Source organism: Haplochromis burtoni, unplaced genomic scaffold (assembly GCF_018398535.1).
Source record: "Haplochromis burtoni strain Fernald_Lab_line unplaced genomic scaffold, NCSU_Asbu1 Contig_290, whole genome shotgun sequence".
In the NCBI taxonomy this organism is placed as follows: domain Eukaryota; kingdom Metazoa; phylum Chordata; class Actinopteri; order Cichliformes; family Cichlidae; genus Haplochromis; species Haplochromis burtoni.
In genome coordinates this window covers 716,945-736,392 of record NW_024582651.1, presented here as the reverse complement: position 1 = coordinate 736,392, position 19,448 = coordinate 716,945, and the positions used below count along the sequence as shown (strand labels likewise).

At 37.5% G+C, this 19,448-nt stretch overlaps 1 protein-coding gene and 1 gene segment (V, D, J or C); both read right to left on the bottom strand.

The window, feature by feature from the left end:
- The window catches only part of LOC102302891 (immunoglobulin lambda-1 light chain), a 62,035-nt gene extending 43,461 nt beyond the window's left edge, over positions 1–18,574 (bottom strand). The window contains exons 1-3 of one of the 9 annotated variants that reach the window (XM_042227929.1): positions 18,520–18,574; positions 18,106–18,425; positions 839–872 (exon numbers count right to left, since the gene is read on the bottom strand). In XM_042227929.1, the coding sequence (XP_042083863.1) occupies positions 839–872; positions 18,106–18,425; positions 18,520–18,559 (394 nt within the window). In that variant the 5' untranslated portion in view covers positions 18,560–18,574. Of the gene's footprint in view, positions 58–838; positions 2,123–4,931; positions 5,011–6,291; positions 6,615–6,697; positions 6,783–16,390; positions 16,711–16,804; positions 16,867–18,105; positions 18,426–18,519 lie in introns of those variants that run through there. The other 8 variants (XM_042227924.1, XM_042227928.1, XM_042227926.1 and 5 more) reach the window with 8 other exon arrangements.
- Positions 10,453–11,261, bottom strand: LOC121815750. The segment is given in 2 exon segments: positions 10,453–11,112; positions 11,198–11,261. Coding segments are annotated over 2 exon segments (378 nt in total).
- Positions 18,575–19,448: the final 874 nt, after the last annotated feature.

Genomic DNA, 19,448 nt, shown 5'->3' with positions numbered 1-19,448 from the left:
GGAGCTCAGCACTGGACGGAGGGAAGACTGTCAGGACAGGAGGAGGGAGGCTGGAGTCTGAAAATACATGAAGGATGTTCAGAGAAAAGAAAAAGAAAAATCAAAAGGAGATATGATAAAAGTAGTAATAAAAACAGAAAGCAAGACACCAATAATAGTCATTATGAAATAAACACAATAATTGTTATAACATTTGAAAAGATTTGAAAAGAAATGTTAATGTTAATGTTTAAAATAATTTAAATCTGCAAAACAATATAGAAATAATAACCCAACATATCATTTGAATTTCTTTTTGAATTTTTCCAAAATAAAATATGACTAGTTACTGTTTAACTTTTCATGTAAAATATCTTCAATTTAATTCTAGAGCGTATTTTCTGCATAACATGTCGGCTACTGTGAGTAATTTTCTTTCATTTAAAAAAAAAAAAAAACCTGTTAGGCCAGGTTCTAATCACTTCAAAGTAATTTTGAACATTAGTAACACTGTTAACTACTATTGAAAAAAGAGAAAACTTGCCTGTGTATGTTTTTCAAATTAACCTAACTATAAATTAAAACATTATGGGAATAATAAGAATGAACAACAACATATTTCACATCATTTTCAGTGAACAACATTTATATAAAAATATAAAAATTTAGTTTGACACCTTTACACATTTTTTTTAAAATAACGAATCCATGTCTCCTGTATATGAGACAACCTGAAACTATTTCATGTTGTACAAAATCATAAAAAATGATGCTGAACAAGAAACATATTGAATTAAGTAGTCATCAGCAGATTTGTGCAAAATCTCTCTTGTTTTATGATCATTTAAACAGCACTTACTTGTTAAAATCAGCTTGGTGCCTTGTCCGAATACCACAGTGATTCAGTTTGTATACATGGCTGTACAAAAACCTCCTGACTGTCACTGATGAGGGGAGAGGAACTGAAACATCCTGCAGACACCAACTTTCACTGTCAACATCTCATTTCCCTCATCAGTCTGTTTATATTTCAAAACAGTGCTGCAAATGAGTGGAAATTTTATTAAATGTTGTTCAGTATCCTTAAAAGCTTTAGTATAACTCAGGTCCTGGCCACAGTCTGAATCACTCTTCCATGTGAGGAGGAGTGATAGTGAGACAAGGGAGGTTACTAGAGCTCACAACTGGGTAAATACATTTCCCCCAGACTAGTAACTGTTCTTCCTGTTTAGCTGAGGCAGCTTTTACTCCTCATTTTATGGCAGGCAGACCCCCACTGTCAATAGATTCCTCAAACTATACACTTACCCATCAAGGTTTATAGCTACACCCACTGATTTGGGATGTCAGGGGTCAGCAACATAATCTCATTCTGGAGAGCTTTAAGGTCCCATGAAATGCTTTGAGAATAAAATTCCACTATTGTCCTTTAAACAGAGGCTGACAAAGTTATCCTAACAAAACACACGCTTACGAATCATTTCCTGTTCCTCTGATCTCCAGCCGCTCCCTATTATCTGAGCAAACCTAAGCACATTCCATTCTAATCGTTGTTTTATTCTACTCACACGTGTTACCTGTTTTAAGGGGATAGAGAGAGAAAGAGAGGGGTCTGGCTTACCTTATTTAAAGAGAAGATCACATCGTCGGGTTTTCTGAGATGCAAACATGTTAATCACCCCGTCATTGAAGTCAAAAGACACCAGGTTCTGTGCTTTCTCAAAGCGAGCCTTTGACTGCTCCATCATTATGTCACAGCACTGTGACTGCTACTGACACACTGTCAGCCCGCCGCATCTTGCGTGGCCTCGCTGTAGCTTCAGCTGCATCTGCCTCTGGTTGTGACGGTCACCTTGTTCTTCAGTTCACCTATGGAGTAGGAAAACTTCTCCTGTCTGCTTCTGAGAGGATCCGAGGTTTTTAGTTTCTTGTCCGTAAACACTCTGCATACTATTTCACGTAATTTAGTTTATTTTGAAAACAGGATCTTCAGCTTCAGCCTTGACCATTGTCAAAGGTTTATGTGGAAACTAAACAAGCAGACGGCGGAGTTTTACCTTCGTTGTTGCCAATGACAACGCATAAAAACAGTCACTTGTCCATCCGTTGTGTGGTTATATTAAGTATAAGAGAAAGAGAGAACTTTAAGAAATTCTACAGTGACCATCAAAACAATGAAAAAATATTGCTGTAAACAGTTTATTTTGCGACACCACGAAACAAACGATAGCGTAAAATGAAACGATAGACGTTTTCATATCATCATCCGATATATATATCATTATATCGAACAGCCCTAGTAGATGATGCTGTGGAGCATGGGCAGTAAATATAAGCCCCTGTGGGGGGGGGGGGGGGGTCTTTGGACTATATTTGGTGTTGTTGCTGCACTTCGTTACACCAGCATTTAAGCAGGTCTTTATGTAGCTCTCCAAAAGTGGTCCTTGGCTCTTGGAAAAGTCGTCTGATCATTCTTTTCACTCTTCTCTCTAAAATCATCCTGGTTTTGGCCAGTTTATTGTTGAATGATGTTCTTTTCACTTCTGTATTATGGCCCCACTGGAACCTTCAGTAGTTTAAAAATTTTCTGTAACCAATGCCGTCATTATGTTCTCTGCCAATAGGCTAAGAAAGGTGTAGAGGCCTCACTGGTTTTATGCATCCTGACCTTTTTTTTTATTGTACTTCGTTTGGGGAATGGCCTGATCCCCGTACATTTGGAATATGAAACAAAGTAAAGAGATAGTCTCAACGGGACAGACAGAGGTGGCAAAAGTACAGACTTTCTTTACTTAAGTAGAAGTAAAGATACACGGGTTAAAAAATACTCTGATTCACTCTTGATACTACTGATTCAAAAGAATCACAGTACAATAATTTCTAATATGAGCTTCAGTAGATTTTCTTAGAATACAGACTGTGATCAGCTGACCTGCTGCTCTTTGTGGATTTACACAACTGAATTCAACAAGATGCCATCAATTTCACAAGCTATAATGCCCATCCCCTACACTGAAACTACACTGCTTATACTGTCTTCGTACTAGAAAGTTAAGAGTCCAATAAAGTTGGAATTCAATGGGTTAATTTAAGCATCAAAATCTTAAATTCAAATTCATCTCAGCTACACTTGGTGTAACCTGCCTCTGACAGCGAGCACCAGAGGTGCCGTCTCTTTTCTTTTGTGTCAGTGTGAAATACAGCAGCTGGACCTTTAGTTAGTAACACACTGTGTGACAAACAGCACACAAAGAGTTTGTGTGTTTGCTGATGTTTATTGAGCTGATAAAAAAAGTTGAATTTGACATTACCTGTTACTTCCTTCACCTGACACTTCATTCAACGTCACTTCTTTCATGCCTGCTCCTCTTCTGTAGAGCTAGCTAGATCTGAAGTAACACAAACACAACTTACCTGCACTTCTTCCAGCCCACTTTTACTGCTGAGCATAAACTCTACAAATGAACCAAAAGTAACAAGTCAGTTTTGAAAATGTAAGGAGTCAAAAGTAAAGATATTTGTAATAAAATGTCAGGAGTGAAAGTAAAGAGTTTAAAAATAAATTCTAATTAAGTACAGTAACAAAGTATTTATACTTGGTTTCTTCCCACCTCTGGCAATAGAGATCATGTTCCACAGTCAAGTGAGCTGCCAGAATGACAAAACTGAGGAACCCCTCAAGGAATTGTTTTACACCATCTAACATAATTCAACCATTTCTCTCTGTTGCAGCTGAGAACAACTTCTTGACATGGAGAAACCATGTGAACAGCAGGTATGTGGAGAAAACCTACCGCTGCATTAACATGTGCCAACAAACACAGAAAAACATGCATGAAATGTCTTTCTCCAAAACGATGGGCTATGAAAGAGATGAGAAGAACGTCTTACACTTTAGTGAAGTGATGAGAGAGCAGACAGTCCCCAGCATGTTGTCAGTGTGAGGTGTAAACATCCTTTACTATTCAGCTGAAATGTGAAAAGAATTGTAGAGAGAAGAGAAGCAACAGATAAAATTTAATTTAGCTGCATTTTCACTTCATATGGAATATTTTTTATCCTCATTGTGCAGCTTTAACAAAATCCATTTAAGTTGATTAATGTCATTTACTGCAGATAGAATGCAAAAGTTATCAGTTTTAGACAATTGTTTGACAAATTGGTATTATTTAAAAACATGCACATAATTGGTTGAATTATGTTAGATGCACATAATTTAAAATGCATATAATTGTGTACATATATGTGACAATTTGTGTTCTTGGTGGTCGTCATATTTGTCAATATGTTATATACTTTCAGTGATGAATGTTAAAAAATGATCAAAAAGAGTAATTCAGTTTTTTTGAAGAGACTGTGTAAAGTTGGTGGGTTTTCATTGATGAACATTAAAATAAATCAAGAAGAACAATGAAAATAATATTTGAGGGTGGTGGGTTTATACTGAGTTTGTTGAATGGGTCTTTTGTCAGCATGTGAAAAAAAAAGCATCAAAAAGCAGAAGTATCAGTGAGGAGGTTTTTGTCACAGTGTAAATCCCTGTGATACGAATTCATTAACAGAGTAGTCCCACGTCTTGCAGTAATAAACTCCACATTTTTGATGATCAAATGATAATCTGATGTTGGCTGATGAGTGGATGTGAATTTTGGTGAGGAGAACCCAGAGCCATAGCGTGGACCACTATTGCTATAATGAAAATAGAGCACAAACTGAGGAACTCCTCCTGGAATCTGTTTATACCAATGAACACCACTGTCAGTAACAGTCCCCAGGTTACAGTCCATGGTGGCTGTCTCTCCTTTCCTCACTGATAAAACAGGAGGTTTCTGTGTCAGCACCGTCACACCACTCACACCTGCAAACAACATGAAGACATGGAGTCAAGAAAAACACACTGACATTTAAATCTAACATGAGATCCATTCTTCAGTATATTTTAGACTCTTTACATGTTAGAGCAGTGATGAGAGCACAGAGAGTCACCAGCATGATGTCGGTGTGGGCTAAGAACTGAGTGGAGAGAAGCTGCTGGAGAACCTATTTAACACATCTAACAAGGAAGAGGAGCTTTGAATGAAGCCCCCCCCCCCCCCCCTTCCATTGTGTATATAAGCTTTTCATGATGTCTTCTGCTTTCATTCTGTTACATCATCATCATCATCATCACAGCTTTGTTTTCCTCTTTCTGTGTTTATTTCCTTATGGGCTGGTCCGTCTCTTCTCATACTGAATAAGACAGAGTTACCTACTGGTTATATTTAATGATTTAAACGTTCAAAGCAAACCAGCACATGACAGCAAAAAAGGTTTAGTTTAGTTTAGTTTTATAACTACACCCCCTTTAGTGTTCCTTAACAGTAAAGAAAGTTATGTTTGGACAAAAATGAAGCAGTATTCAGCTGTCTGTGAATAATCAAATGATAGTAACTGAAACATTTCCAGTAAACATCAGATCCATTTTATTTTACACAGAGCTGATACTTCTTCATTTATGTGAGATTATAAATGAGATACTAAGACCTGCAGGTGCGTCCTCGGTGAGATAAGAGGGAGGATTTGAGAGGTGATGCTTCATTGAGTATTTAGATTTTAGTTCAAGTTTACAACCAACATTTTAAACCAGTGGCACTTGCCCTCTCTCTTACTCAGACAATTCCTTATCACTACTATTACTTACTATTATGTGATGCTCTCTAGTGTACAAATATTACATAGCGTGTATTTCAGAATATATTTATGTTTTAACTATGAAAACACGTTTAAAAGTTGTGTTCTTTTGAGTGGTTTTTTTCCTTTATGTGCTCCTCTCTAAAATAAAATAGTGTGCTTCTGAGTGTTTATTTAACACTTCATTCCAGTCATCTTACTGAACAGTGACACAATTTCTTATTTACTGAAAAGAAAAAACATTTTTTAAACCAATGTTTTTATTAATTTAATGCAAAACATGAATTCCTGAAAATACTTGTTAAAAACCAGCAAATGAATACATGACTTAAACCTTTTGCTTTATTCTGATTTCTAACACGTAAAGATTGTAATGAGCAAACAGCACAAGCAGTAAAGAAGCAGATTTTAAATGCACACTCTGGTCCTCGACTATTCAGTGGGACATTCTGACTTCTTGCTCCATCAAAGATTCTTCTCTAATCTCTTAATTTTGCAGCTAGTAAAAAAAAAACAAAAAAAATCTATTTGAAGGTGGTGGGATTACACTGAGTTTGTTGGGTGTGTCTTTTATAAAAAGACCATCAAAAAGCAGAAGTATCTGTGAGGAGGTTTTTGTCACAGGGTAAATCACTGTGATACGTGCTCCTTAGCAGAGTCATCCCATGTCTGACAGTAATAGACTGCAGAGTCTCCCTCCTCCACATTGCTGATGATCAAACGATAATCTGATCTTGACTGATAAGTGGATGTGAATTTTGGAGCAGAGAACCCAGAGCCATAGGTTGGAGAACTATAGCTATGATGAAAATAGAGCACAAACTGAGGAACTCCTCCTGGAATCTGTTTATACCAACGAGCAGGACTACCAGTAACAGTCCCCAGGTTACAGTCCATGGTGGCTGTCTCTCCCTTTCTCACTGGTACAACAGGTTTCTGTGTCACCACTGTCACACCACTCACACCTGCAAACAACATGAAGACAGAGAGTCAAGAGAAACACACTGACATTAGTATATATGTGTGCAATAATAGTCAAAGTATTTACTTGGTAGAGCAGTGATGAGAGCACAGAGAGTCACCAGCATGATGTCGATGTGAACTAAGAACTGATTTGAAGAAAAGGTGCTGGAGGAGCCATTTAATACAACTAACAGGAGGAGGAGCTGTGTCTCCTCCTTTCACCCTATTACGTCATCATAACATGGGATGGAAAAGCATACCAAGGCCTCCAGAAGCACAAAGGGAATAATACTGACAATAAAACAAAATGGGAAATAAAAACTAGACATACAAATAGCAAAAGAAGATTGATCTGCTATGTGGGTGGCACACAAGCTCAAAAAACTGGGGAGAATTTTGCAGGAAAAAAATCAAATTTGTGTTTTTGTTACACCTCAAAAGCAATGTAGGTCACAACAGCAAGAGACGGTGTGGTCACATAAATGCCACCCACTCACAAAATCTTTGGACGTGCAATAAAATTGTAATATTTCGGGACAATAACTTTAAGTCTAAGAAAGAAGCCAGGCTGTGAAATCCCTGTAGATGCCTTGGTGCTGTATTTTGGAGTAATTCAATAGGATGTTGTGAATAAAAAAGGACTGGTACTGTATTCATGAAAATATTGTTCATTGTTGGTTACAAAAAAATAACACAAAGAACTGGTATAAACTTGTACTGCCAAGTCTTGAACAATGGATGAACATTGTAAAACAAGTCTTTATAAGGGAAATCTTTATGAGAGGATGACTTTCTTGCAAAGGTGTAAAGGAGACGCCTTTTCACAAAGCGCGAAATGGATTGCCTTCATGTGTCATGGTCACAGGTCTTCTGCCCAGTGTTTTGTGTTTTTCATTCAGTTTTGTTCCTCTTAGATATCTATGGATAATTGCTTATATTACTGTCATTATTAAAGTTAATGATGCCAGGACAGTGAGATCATCTAATTAAATAATTAAATAAATACCAGAAAATGAAAAATACCGTTTTAGATAAATAAATAATAAAAATACAGTTTGTAAAAAAGCTACATCCTGAATGAGACAGACTTACCTACTGGTTATTTGTAATGGTTTTAATGTTCAATGCAAAACAGCAAATAACAGAAAAATGATGCAGAAAGGTTTGTTGTGACCCAGGTCATGATCATGTGTGTTGTTTGTGCATTTGTAAGTTCCAGGTGAAGGCGAATCATTGGTGGAGGATGGACTGAGGCTGGCTTTAAAGTGGGACCTGTCAAGACTGGCGGCCTGTCTACTTCCTGCTTCCAAACAAGCTGTGCATTTAGCCCTGTGTCTTGCATAGCGTGCTATGTGTGTGACCAAGTGTTTGTAATGAGAAGAGCTTGGTTGTCTTGTATATATTGGAAATAGTGTAAATAGACCTTTTCTTGTTGATCTGGTAGCTGTAGGGGTGGGAAGCCTTTTTCTTTTAAGACCTTTATCTCCTGTTTAGGTTAGGGAGACGGGTAAGAGGCCTGCATTTTCTTTCGGGTTTCTCATTATAGGTAAGTCAGTTCTGTTTCATTTCTAGAGTGTATTTTTGTTGCTTTGGCCATGCCCACGCTGATGCTTTCAATCTTTCGAAATTAAAAAACATATCTGGTTGTTATGAAACTTCAATACTGTGGCAGGATTGGGAGCAGGGAGCGGGGGCATTATAATTTCTTCTTTTTTTTTTTCCCATAGGCCGGGGTGTAACAGGTTTAGTTTCATAACTGGACTCCATTTAGTGTTCCTTAGTAAAGTAAATAAAGTTATGTTTAGGCAAAAATCGAACAGTATTCAGCTTTCTCTGAATGGTCAAATGATATGAACTGAAACATTGCTAGTAAACAGTTGCTGTATTTCATTTTACAGAGAGCTGATACTTTATTTACTTGAGGTTATAAATGAGTTACTAAGACCTGCAGCTGCATCCTGGACATGAAGAAACATCAAGTCTAAAATCATTTTCAACCAGTGACACTTGCCCTCTCTCTTACTAAGGAAGAATTATTAAATGATGCTCTCTAGTGTACAAATATTACATAGCGCGTAATTCAGAATATACTTATGTTTTAACTATGGGAACAATACGATTAAAAATTGTGTGCTTGTGAGTAATTTTTTTCTTCTATGTTCCCCTCTCTAAAATTTCCCAGTTCATTTCAGTTACATTAAATGTCTGCTGACACTGACACAATTTCTTATTTACTCACAAGAAAACACATTTTTCAGACCAATGCTTTTATTGATTTAATACAAAACACGAATTCCTGGAAATACTTGTTAATGGCCAGCAAATGAATACATGACTAAAATATTTTTGCTTTATATTGATTTCTAACATGTAAAGACTGTAATGAGCAAACAGCACAAGCAGTAAAGAAGCAGATTTTAAATGCACACTCTGATCCTCGACTATTCAGTGGGACATTCTGACTTCTTGATGGTTTTCTCTGAAGTCTGCGAGCCCAAAGACACTTTACATGTATAAACCTTATTCATGTTCCAGTCTGATGTCTGGATGGTCAGAGAGCTGCTGATTTGGTAAGTCTGGTCTGGTCTCTGAACAGCAGTGCTGGTAGAGATCCCACTGCTCACTGGACTCCCAGCAGCCAACCAGCTCACATCTGCAAAAGGCACAGACTGACTGGACAGACAGACCAGAGAAGCTGTGTTGGACTGGAGCTCAGCACTGGACGGAGGGAAGACTGTCAGGACAGGAGGAGGGAGGCTGGAGTCTGAAAATATATGAAGGATGTTCCAGGGGGAAAAAAAACAGAAAAATTAATGATAGTAGGACATTTCAACCTTTCTTTCTGCCTTTTAAATGTGTTTCTGATTAATCCAAACTAAATTTCTATAAGTTCTCTTGATCTAGAAGATCTGAAGTCAGGGCAGCCTTGTATTTTGGATTAGCTGCATCTTATTACTCTACTTTAAAATGTTAAACACACCGTAACAGTAATGTATATTTATATAATGTCAATACTATCAAATTTATTCTGATTTATGTTTATTTAGGTTCTTAGGGCTGCACTCTTCTGGACGGAGATCTCTGATGTTGTTCCTGGGATCTGCTGCAGCCGCTCACCTAGCTTGGGAGTCACCGAACTGAGTGTTCCAATTACCACTGGGACCACTGTTACCTTAACCCTCCACATCTTCTCGAGCTCTTCTCTGAGCCTTTGGTATTTCTCAAGCTTCTCGTGCTCCTTTTTCCTGATGCTGTGCAGGGTGTACCCCCGCCTCTCGCCCTATGACAGCTGGGATAGGCTCCAGCACCCCCCGTGACCCTGAAAAGGATAAGCGGAAGCGAATGGATGGATGGATGAATTTCAAATAAGCTCAATGTTTATTGTTTATTGTGCTTTAGTTATTTGTTGGCATTAGTTTATTTGTAAAATGATCCCATGCAATACAATTCTACTGTACTGCATTCTTTTTTGTTCTTTTTATTCATCAGTCATCAATAACAAAGTTTGTTTTGTTTGTTTGGGGAATGTAGTTTTTTGATCTGTTAGTTTTTGCAAATAAAAAAAACTTTTAGTTTTTGTAATTTCTATTTAATAATTTAATAATGCAATAGCTACAATAAATCACACCATGTTCTTAAAAATGGTTGTAAAAGAATCAAACATTTGTCACTAGTGTCCTTATCCTCACCCTTCTATATTTTCCTTCTGCCTTAAAAATATGTTTCTGAATAATCAAAACTAAATGAAGATGGTCTAGAAGTTCTAAACTAGCTTCAATATAGCTTTTTTTTTTTTTTAAACTGCATGTTAATTACAGTTTATTTTAAATGATGAGTTAAACTGCTGTTGGACAGTTAGACCTGTGAGTAGTGTCTATAAAATTTCTGTTATTAAAAATAGCTTGCAGCAACATATAATACTATATGTTGGATAGTTTGGTTTATGTGATCTATTCGGGTTGATGGGAGTAAATGAGATGTACATATTTCAGTGCTTTCTTCTTTATGCCTTTAATAATGAAGATTAAAAAGGATTTAAAAATGGAGGATTTAGTGTTTAATAACACATTACAGGGTTTTTTTATGGGTCTTTTTTTTTTTGCATGTGAAAGTTTCTCAAAAAGCAGAAGTACTAATGAGGAGGTTTCTGTCACTGTCTAAATCACTGTGGTACAGCTGCACTGGCAGAGTCATCCCATGTCTGACAGTAATACACTGCAGAGTCTCCTGTCTCTGCTCGCTTGATAATGAACTGGTAATCAATGTCTGATGAGGATTTAGAGTTGAATCTGTCTGAGGAGAATCCTGTTCCAAAGCTGAGTGAGCTGCTAGAATGATGAAAACTTAGAACATACTGAGGAACCATTCCAGGAACTTGTTTATACCAGCTAACATAATTCCTGTCATATCTCTCTATGTTGCAGTTGAGAACAACTTCTTGATCTGAAGAAACTGTGTGGACAGCAGGTGTCTGGGTCAACACGATCACCGCATCAACATCTGCCAGGAAACACACAGAAAAAACAGAAGTTTAAAGTGTAGCTCTAAATATGGACTAAAAAATGGAATAAGAAGAAGATCTTACACGTTAGAGCAGTAATGAGAGTGCAGAAGGTCCACAGCATGTTGTCAGTGTGAGGTGTAAATGATCTTGTTTGTTTAGCGATATGTGAGTAGGAGAAGAGAGTTGGAGCTTATAAAGAGGAGAGGCAAACTAAAGGAGGAGGAGATTCAAGAAGACTACTTTCACTCATAGATTAAATGATTCGTGAGCAGTTTCACATTGTTGTTCACATTGTTTCACATGTTTCTGATTCATATTCATCATTCAGGCTCAAGTCTGTCATAAAATAATATTCTTGAAAAAGTTGTTGTAGCTTTTGGTGTGGCTCTCATTTTGGCCTTCTGTTGCTGTAGCCCATCTGCTTCAAGGTCAGATGTACGGTGCTCGCAAAGATGCTTTTCTGCATAGCTTGTTTTGAAACATTGCACCAAAAACTGCTGCTCGCTGGATATTTTCTATTGAGTTCTCCATCCCTGTAAACGCTAGAGATGGTTGTGCAAAAAATTAATCCCGGTACATTAACAGTGTCTGAAATACTCACGCCAGCCTGTCTAACATCAATAACCATCTCATGTTTAGTCATGTTTCTTCTTTATTCTGATGATCGGTTTGAACTTCTGCAGTCTGTCTTGACCATATCTAGATATGTACATTGCTAGCTTCAAGTTGCTAGATATTAGATATTTGGATCACTATAATAAGCACTGGAACAGGTGTCCTTAATAAAGTAGTTGTTGAATTTATGTACCGTGACTGTACTGGACTATACATTAGTTGGTGCCACGTTCTCAGTTTTTTTTATATTTTCTTTGCCTGCTTTCTGATGCATAGAGTTTCATGAGTAACAATTTGCTTTTCTCCATTACGTTAGTTATGTAACGTTTCCAAAAGTTCCTTCATATTTTATTTCTGAAAAATGTTTGCACTATTAGACCTGCATTAATGCAGAACTGTTTCCAAAGTTAGTAATGTTTTGAGAATGTTTTTTTGATGACTCAAAATGGTGGTGAAAGTTTTACATTTATTCATTATCATGTTTTTTAGAACTGATTGAAAAGTGCTATGACTTTTCTGCTTTGAGAAATGAGCAAAAATTGTTTGAGAAAAACTGCAACACATTATCTGCAGTTGGTGGGTTTACACTGAGTTGCTTGATCTCTCAGTTATCAGGATGTGGAAGAGTGTCAAAAAGCAGAAGTATTAGTGAGGAGGTTTTTGTCACAGTGTAAATCACTGTGATACGAACTCATTGACAGAGTTGTCCCATGTCTTGCAGTAATAGACTGCAGAGTCTCCCTCCTCCACATTGTTGATGATCAAACGATAATCTGATGTTGACTGATAAGTGGATGTGAATTTTGGAGCAGAGAACCCAGAGCCATATGTTGGAGAACTATCGCCATGATAAAAATACAGCACAAACTGAGGAACTCCTCCTGGAGTCTGTTTATACCACCGAGCAGCACTACCAGTAACAGTCCCCAGGTTACAGTCCATGGTGGCTGTCCGTCCTTTCCTTACTGATAAAATAGGTTTCTGTGTCACCACCGTCACACCACTCACACCTGCAAACAACAATAAGACATGGAGTCATGTGAAGCACACTGATATGTGAATCCAGCACCTAAACTAAGATTAGTCTGAAGTATAAAAGGGTTTCATATATGTTAGAGCAGCGATGAGAATACAGAGAGTCACCAGCATGTTGACAGTATGAGCTGAGAATGGACTTAGAAAGAGATTGCACTGTCTAAGTACAATGAAGAGAGGAGGTGTGAACCATTTAACATATATAACTGAAACTCAGAGAGACTGACAGGAGGAGGAGCTTTAATATTACTTTCTTAATGTCCTTTAGCTGTATTGTTGATGCTATAACAATTACTTTTTTAAAATTATGGATTAGTGTCTTAGTATGTTTGGACAAACACAGAGCAGTATCTAGCCAACCGCCTATGTTTGACCAACTTAAAATTAATGAAATATTTCTAGGTGTGGGCAGCACATTCTTGATACTAAAAAGATGGAGCAATAGATTTAAAATTAGGACACAGTATAAATGTATGAACTTTGAGGAGACAAAAAACAATAATATAAATAAAGAGTTGTTATCAAATAAAATAGCACAAACATGTGAATGTTTTTTTTCATGTTTCACTAATTACAAGACAGAATAGTCAAAGTGCTATGCCTTACTACAGATCAATGGCATTATTACATAATCCAAATCACTAAAATAACAGAACTTTTCCTTGAAGTTTCATGAAAGTGGAATGGTTAATGTAGTAGAATATTTTATAAAATATCACTTTATTTAGAAATACATACCCATATGGAAAAGAAATAGTAAAAACTTGCATAAGATGTGGCCTACTTCATATAGTGAATCATATAAGGCTTATATGATTAGTCATAAAAGTGGCCACTTTCTCATTACTTTCATATATTGTATTAATAAGTATCCAAAACATACAAGTTTCATTTATAATTTTTTTCAAGGGATCTTATATCTGTTTTCACTCTTGTATGCTTTTCATACAAGTTTCACACAAGACAGATACAAGATAAGATTTATATATATCTTTTCCATATGGGTAACAACTGAACACAGGGTCCATACAGTATGTACACAAAAAAATTAGCTAATAGAGTCCCAGCTTATATTGTCACCAAGTTGTTTTATTTTCATGAGCAGTTACAGAACCAAAAAGAACGGCTAATCAGTAGATATGGGAGAGGCCCAGCCAACTGGTTGACACTGAAATTTAATTTGGCCTGTCCTCCTGCTTACTTTACTAAGTCATAATAGACTTGAGTAGAATCATTTAATTGATAGCTTAGCTTGATCCACTTGAGGTTGAGGAGTTACACTGAACTCCTCTGGAACCAATATCAATAACCGTATACAGTCTGACCTTAATTCACTCATCAATACCTCAGGATGTATAATGTAATTTATCAGCTTTATTAAATGTAATGTAGAGAATATTTACAGAAAAATATGTCAAGCTTGGATAATTATTGAAAATAAAATGTGTGTGGACAGGTGAAATTGTATATTTAAAGAGAAAAATCATTTAATGTCTACGCTTTTCCTAATTAGAATAGTTTAAACATGTAGAGTGTAACAGAGTGCTGACACTTCTTCATTTACATGTACTGTAAATGTAAATAATAAATGAACTCTTGCAGGTGCATCCTGGGAAAAAGGGGATGAAGAAGTAGAGAAGTAATGCTTCACTGACTGATGATGCAAATTAATTCAGGGTCAGAAACATGTAGTTTCACCGTAACTTTGACCTTTATACATTTAAACCTATAAACCCTTGCTCACTAGTGTACAGTTTGTATATTATATAGTGGCAACACATGTTTTTCAAACTGTCATGACACAAGTTTTTCTAACAAAAATCTCTTCAAGCGGCTGGCCCAGGCTCCAAGCCTCAGGTATGGACAGGTTCCTGTACTTCTTAGGCACCTTCTTCATCGCACCTTTCTGCAACTCCACTAACCTCCCTCAGTGCTACCTTGATGTTAGCCTTTAGCCTGCTTCTCCATGGAGGGTACTGCCCCTTGTGGCTGTTCAACTTGTAGATCAGCTTGTTAGTCTCGGTAATGGTAGCTGTAGGTATTGTCCATAGTGCTGCATTAACATCATCTAGCAGACCTTCTGAGGGTACTTCACGTAGTCTTGGTAACTGGCTACAGGGGATTGAGGTTTCAAACTTGGCCATGATCCTATCTTTCAAGTCAGTTCCTCTCACACTGAATGATCCTTCTCCTATCGCGCTTGGGGCTTGGTACCCAATCTTGGGTGGGGGTGATGATATCTCGCCCCTGACCTGGCGTCCTGGCTCCCCACTGCCATAGCATTTATGTTGTACTTCATCAATCTCTAGCTGTGAGAGCAGTCCCTTCTTTCAAATGTTGGAACACTGAGCTGCTAGTTGTTTCGCCGTCATTTTGGATGTTGGGTATGGAAGAATCCATAGGTCCCTCATCCTATTCATGTAACCCCTACCGCCAGGGTTACATGGTTGCATACTAGCATTACAACAACCCTATTTTTGTCTCTTGCCCACCGATACCTTCTTGTCAGGGTGCCCTGGTTCCTCAACACACTGATTTTATGTTTTTTGTCTGATTTTACATCAGATGTGTTAAGTATGTCAAAATGAAAAAAAAATAACAGTAAATTCAGACATGTGAGGTTGTGGTGAAAAGAGCGATACCAAACAAGGCAAGATAAATCGTTTTTAAAGGTGAAATATAGAGGTAAAAACAAAAGTAGTCAAAAACAGCCAATTATATCCTTATTTTCTTCACTGAGCTGGGTCACATTCTCAGTTAGAGACTTGACCGAGTCCCACAGTGAGGCATTTTCAGCAGTGAGTGTTCCAGCGGTGCCTGCCGGGGAACTTCTCTAGGAAGATGGCATCTCGTTCTTGGCTGGGGAAGAGGAACTCTCAGCCTTCCTCAGGTCTACAGTATTTAGGCACCTGTCAATGTATCCCTGGAAAGCATCTCCTTGCTGTCCTTTGGGGTGTTGGAAATGATTTTGCCGTCTGTCAAATGTTTGGTGTAAATTAATCTTCAAAAAGTGCTTGTTTAATTCTGAGCCACCGTTGATTTTTTTTCTGCCAAGTACAGTAAGTCTGTCATCACTACAGCATTTTCGTTCTGCTCCTACTCATGGTCTTTCATGACTTTATATAAGATGGTGCTGTTGCCACAGTAGAGAAAATCCTTCCAACATGTACCATTTTCATTTACAGGTGTAAATGATGTCTCTTTCAATTGCTGCAGCATGTCACTGCTCAGTGGCACAGAGTCATGTGAGCATGGTGCAACTAAACACAGAACAACATGTTGTGCTTTGCCCTTCCTCGGCATGTGCAGGGGATGGGCAAAGCGTGACTGCATGAGAAGACCAGACAAAGGAAAAGGAAAGGATGAAAGTAAAGTATCAATACTATTGATATCAGATCAATCTGCCGACCCCTTGTCTGTGTATTATTTGATGCGTAGTGTAGTTAGTAAAAGTGGAAATAAATAAGTGAAAATCAAAAACAGCAATTTTTTGTTTGTAAATTCATTATATGCAGCTGGAGATATTACACTGAGTATACTTGACAGCGCTGTGATCAGTATAGAGTCTAAAAAAGCAGAAGGAAAAGTAAGAGGTTTTTGTCACAGTGTAAATCACTGTGATACATCCTCTTTGGCAGAGTCATCCCATGTCTCACAGTAATAGACTGCAGAGTCTCCCTCCTCTACGTTCTTGATGATCAAACTATAATCTGTTGTTGACTCATGAGTGGATGTGAATTTTGGAGCAGAGAACCCAGAGCCATAGGTTGGAGAACTAGAGCTATGATGAAAATACAGCACAAACTGAGGAACTCCTCCAGGAATCTGTTTATACCAACAGACATAGCTATCAACAGTCCCCAGGTTACAGTCCATGGTGGCTGTCTGTCCTTTCCTCACTGATACAACAGGTTTCTGTGTCACCACCGTCACACCACTCACACCTGCAAACAACAAGAACACATGGAGTCAAGATAAACACCCTTACAGATGAATATAACATGAGGTCTAAGCTATACTGTAACTCAAACTCTTTACATGTTAGAGCAGTGATGAGAGCACAGAGAGTCACCAGCATGTTGTTGATTTGAGCAAAGAATTAAGAAGTGAAAGATTTGGAAGAGCTTTTTAACACAACTAATGGGAGGAGGAGCTGTTGGTTTTTGTTTGTTTGTATTTCATTGGTTACTTTCCTTTCTTATTAATCATTCATCATTTTTTATAATTTATATATAATTTTTTAACTACTACTACTACTAATACTGATACTACTACTACTAATAATACATTGTTGTTATTATTATTATTATTATTATTATTATTATTACTATTATTATTGCTACTACTACTTCTATTAATATTTTAAACAAAAAGTGAGTAGTTTCTGCTACCATTCTATGATTCTAGGAATGACCAAATTATATTACCTAAAACATTATAGGTGTGGCCTGTTACATTCATTTCAGTATTTCTGTGTTTTGTTCCACACTGTGTGTTTGGGAATGTAATATGTTCAGATTTCACAAAAGCTGTGGTGTCACTTAGTTTTTTTTATTAGTTTTTTTTTTTTTGTCACAGTATTCACCACTGTGTTATGTCCTCCCCAATAAAGTCTCTCCATGTTTCACAGTAACACTTTGCAGAGTCTCCTGCTTTTAACTGTTAATTATGTTAAATATCAACACTTCACCAGGTTCTTTTGATTCCTCAAAGACATCCGATGGAAGACAACACACTGCTCAGTAAACCATTTTACACTTTATTCTCTTACACAATACTTCTAGAAGGGAGATGCGTCCTGAATGACACGTTGCCGCAAATCTCAAAATGGTGACACACGCTTAACAGTTTTTATTCCAAGCTGGCCCATTCTAGTCTAAACAACAGCATTTCACTAACTTTCCACTAAAACACAGTTCCCCATTATCTACTCTCTGCAGGCAAACGTGGGCGAATGTCTACTACATTTCTATCCCCTAAGGACACATAGTCTAATGCCTTTATTTTTCAGGGCCGTGTCCACTTAATACTACACTATATGATTTTATGGCATTTTGGTTAATATTAGATCAATATAAGGCTCAGCATTAAAGCACTTCAGGTAACTTCATTCGAACAATTAGCATCTGATTGTCCCCATTGAAATACTGTGTACATACTGAAGAGCTCTATCTGAGATTCTTCTTTAATCTCTTAATTCTGCAGCTAGGAAAAAAAAACACTATTTGTAGGTGGTGGGATTACAGTGAGTTTGTTTTTTGTGTCTTTTATAAAAGGAGTATCAAAAAGCAGAAGTATCTCTGTGGAGGTTTTTGTCACAGTGTAATTCACTGTGATACGAACTCATCAACAGAGTCGTCATATGTCTTACAGTAATAGACTGCAGAGTCTCCCTCCTCTACGTTCTTGATGATCAAACTATAATCTGTTGTTGACTGTTGAGTGGATGTGAATTTTGGAGCAGAGAACCCAGAGCCATAGCTTGGAGAACTATCGCTATGATAAAACCACAGCACAAACTGAGGAACTCCTCCTGGAATCTGTTTATACCAACAGACATAGCTATCAACAGTCCCCAGGTTACAGTCCATGGTGGCTGTCTGTCCTTTCCTCACTGATACAACAGGTTTCTGTGTCAGCACCGTCACACCACTCACACCTGCAAACAACAAGAAGACACAAGGTCAAGAGTAACACACTGACAAATGAATATAAAATGGGGTTTAAGCTATACTGTAAGTAAGACTCTTTACATGTTAGACAAGTGATGATTGCACAGAGAGTCACCAGCATGTTGTCAGTGTGGGCTAAGTATTCAGTGGAGAGATGGTGGTGGAGAGGTTATTTAATACAGCTAACAGGAGGCGGAGCTTATTTATTTATTTTTTGTCTTGCCTGTATTATTAGTACTATTACTGTCACGGTCCTGGGTCATTTTGACCCAGCATTTTCAGTTCTTACATTCCTTTGTAATATGGTTTGGTATTCTGATCCTTTTGTTATGCTTTGTTTATTAGTATTATTCTATGTTCTTTGTGAGGGGTTAGTTCTTGGGTTGTGTCAGTGCGTCTAGCTTTGCTCCCCGTGTCTCATTAGCCCAAACCCTCTCAGCTGTGTCTCCCTCCTGTTTCTCATTCCTTGATGATTCCCTCAGTGTATTTAAGCCCAGTGTGTCCTTGTGCCAGTGTCGCGTCGTTAATGTCAGTTCACCCTCAACCCGCGCTGGTTTAGTAGTTCTTTTCCAGTGTTTTAGTCTTTAGTTCCTCTGTCCAGAGTTTTGTTTGTCTTTTGGGGAGTTTAGTTTAGTGAGGTTTTTCCCCAGCAATAAAGCTGCACTTTAAGTTTTACTTCCGTGTCTGAGTCCTGCATTTTGGGTCCACTTCCCCTGCCTGCCTGCCACACTGCACATCATGACAATTATTATTATTGGTGCTGTTTTGCGCTTGTCTACTTAAGGCAGGCAAGATCATCCATTTTTTTCTATGTATTTGTTTGTTTGTTTCTTACATTGGAATGGTTACATTCTCCACGTCCTAAATGAAACAGGGTTATGCTTGGTTATATTTGATCCTTTTTTTTTGTGCTTTATTCAGAATTTTCAATTATATGTAAAATTTTTGAAGCAATGTAAAGTAGACAATTTCAGCTTTAGCGCTATTCTCTGACATCAAAATTTATGGTT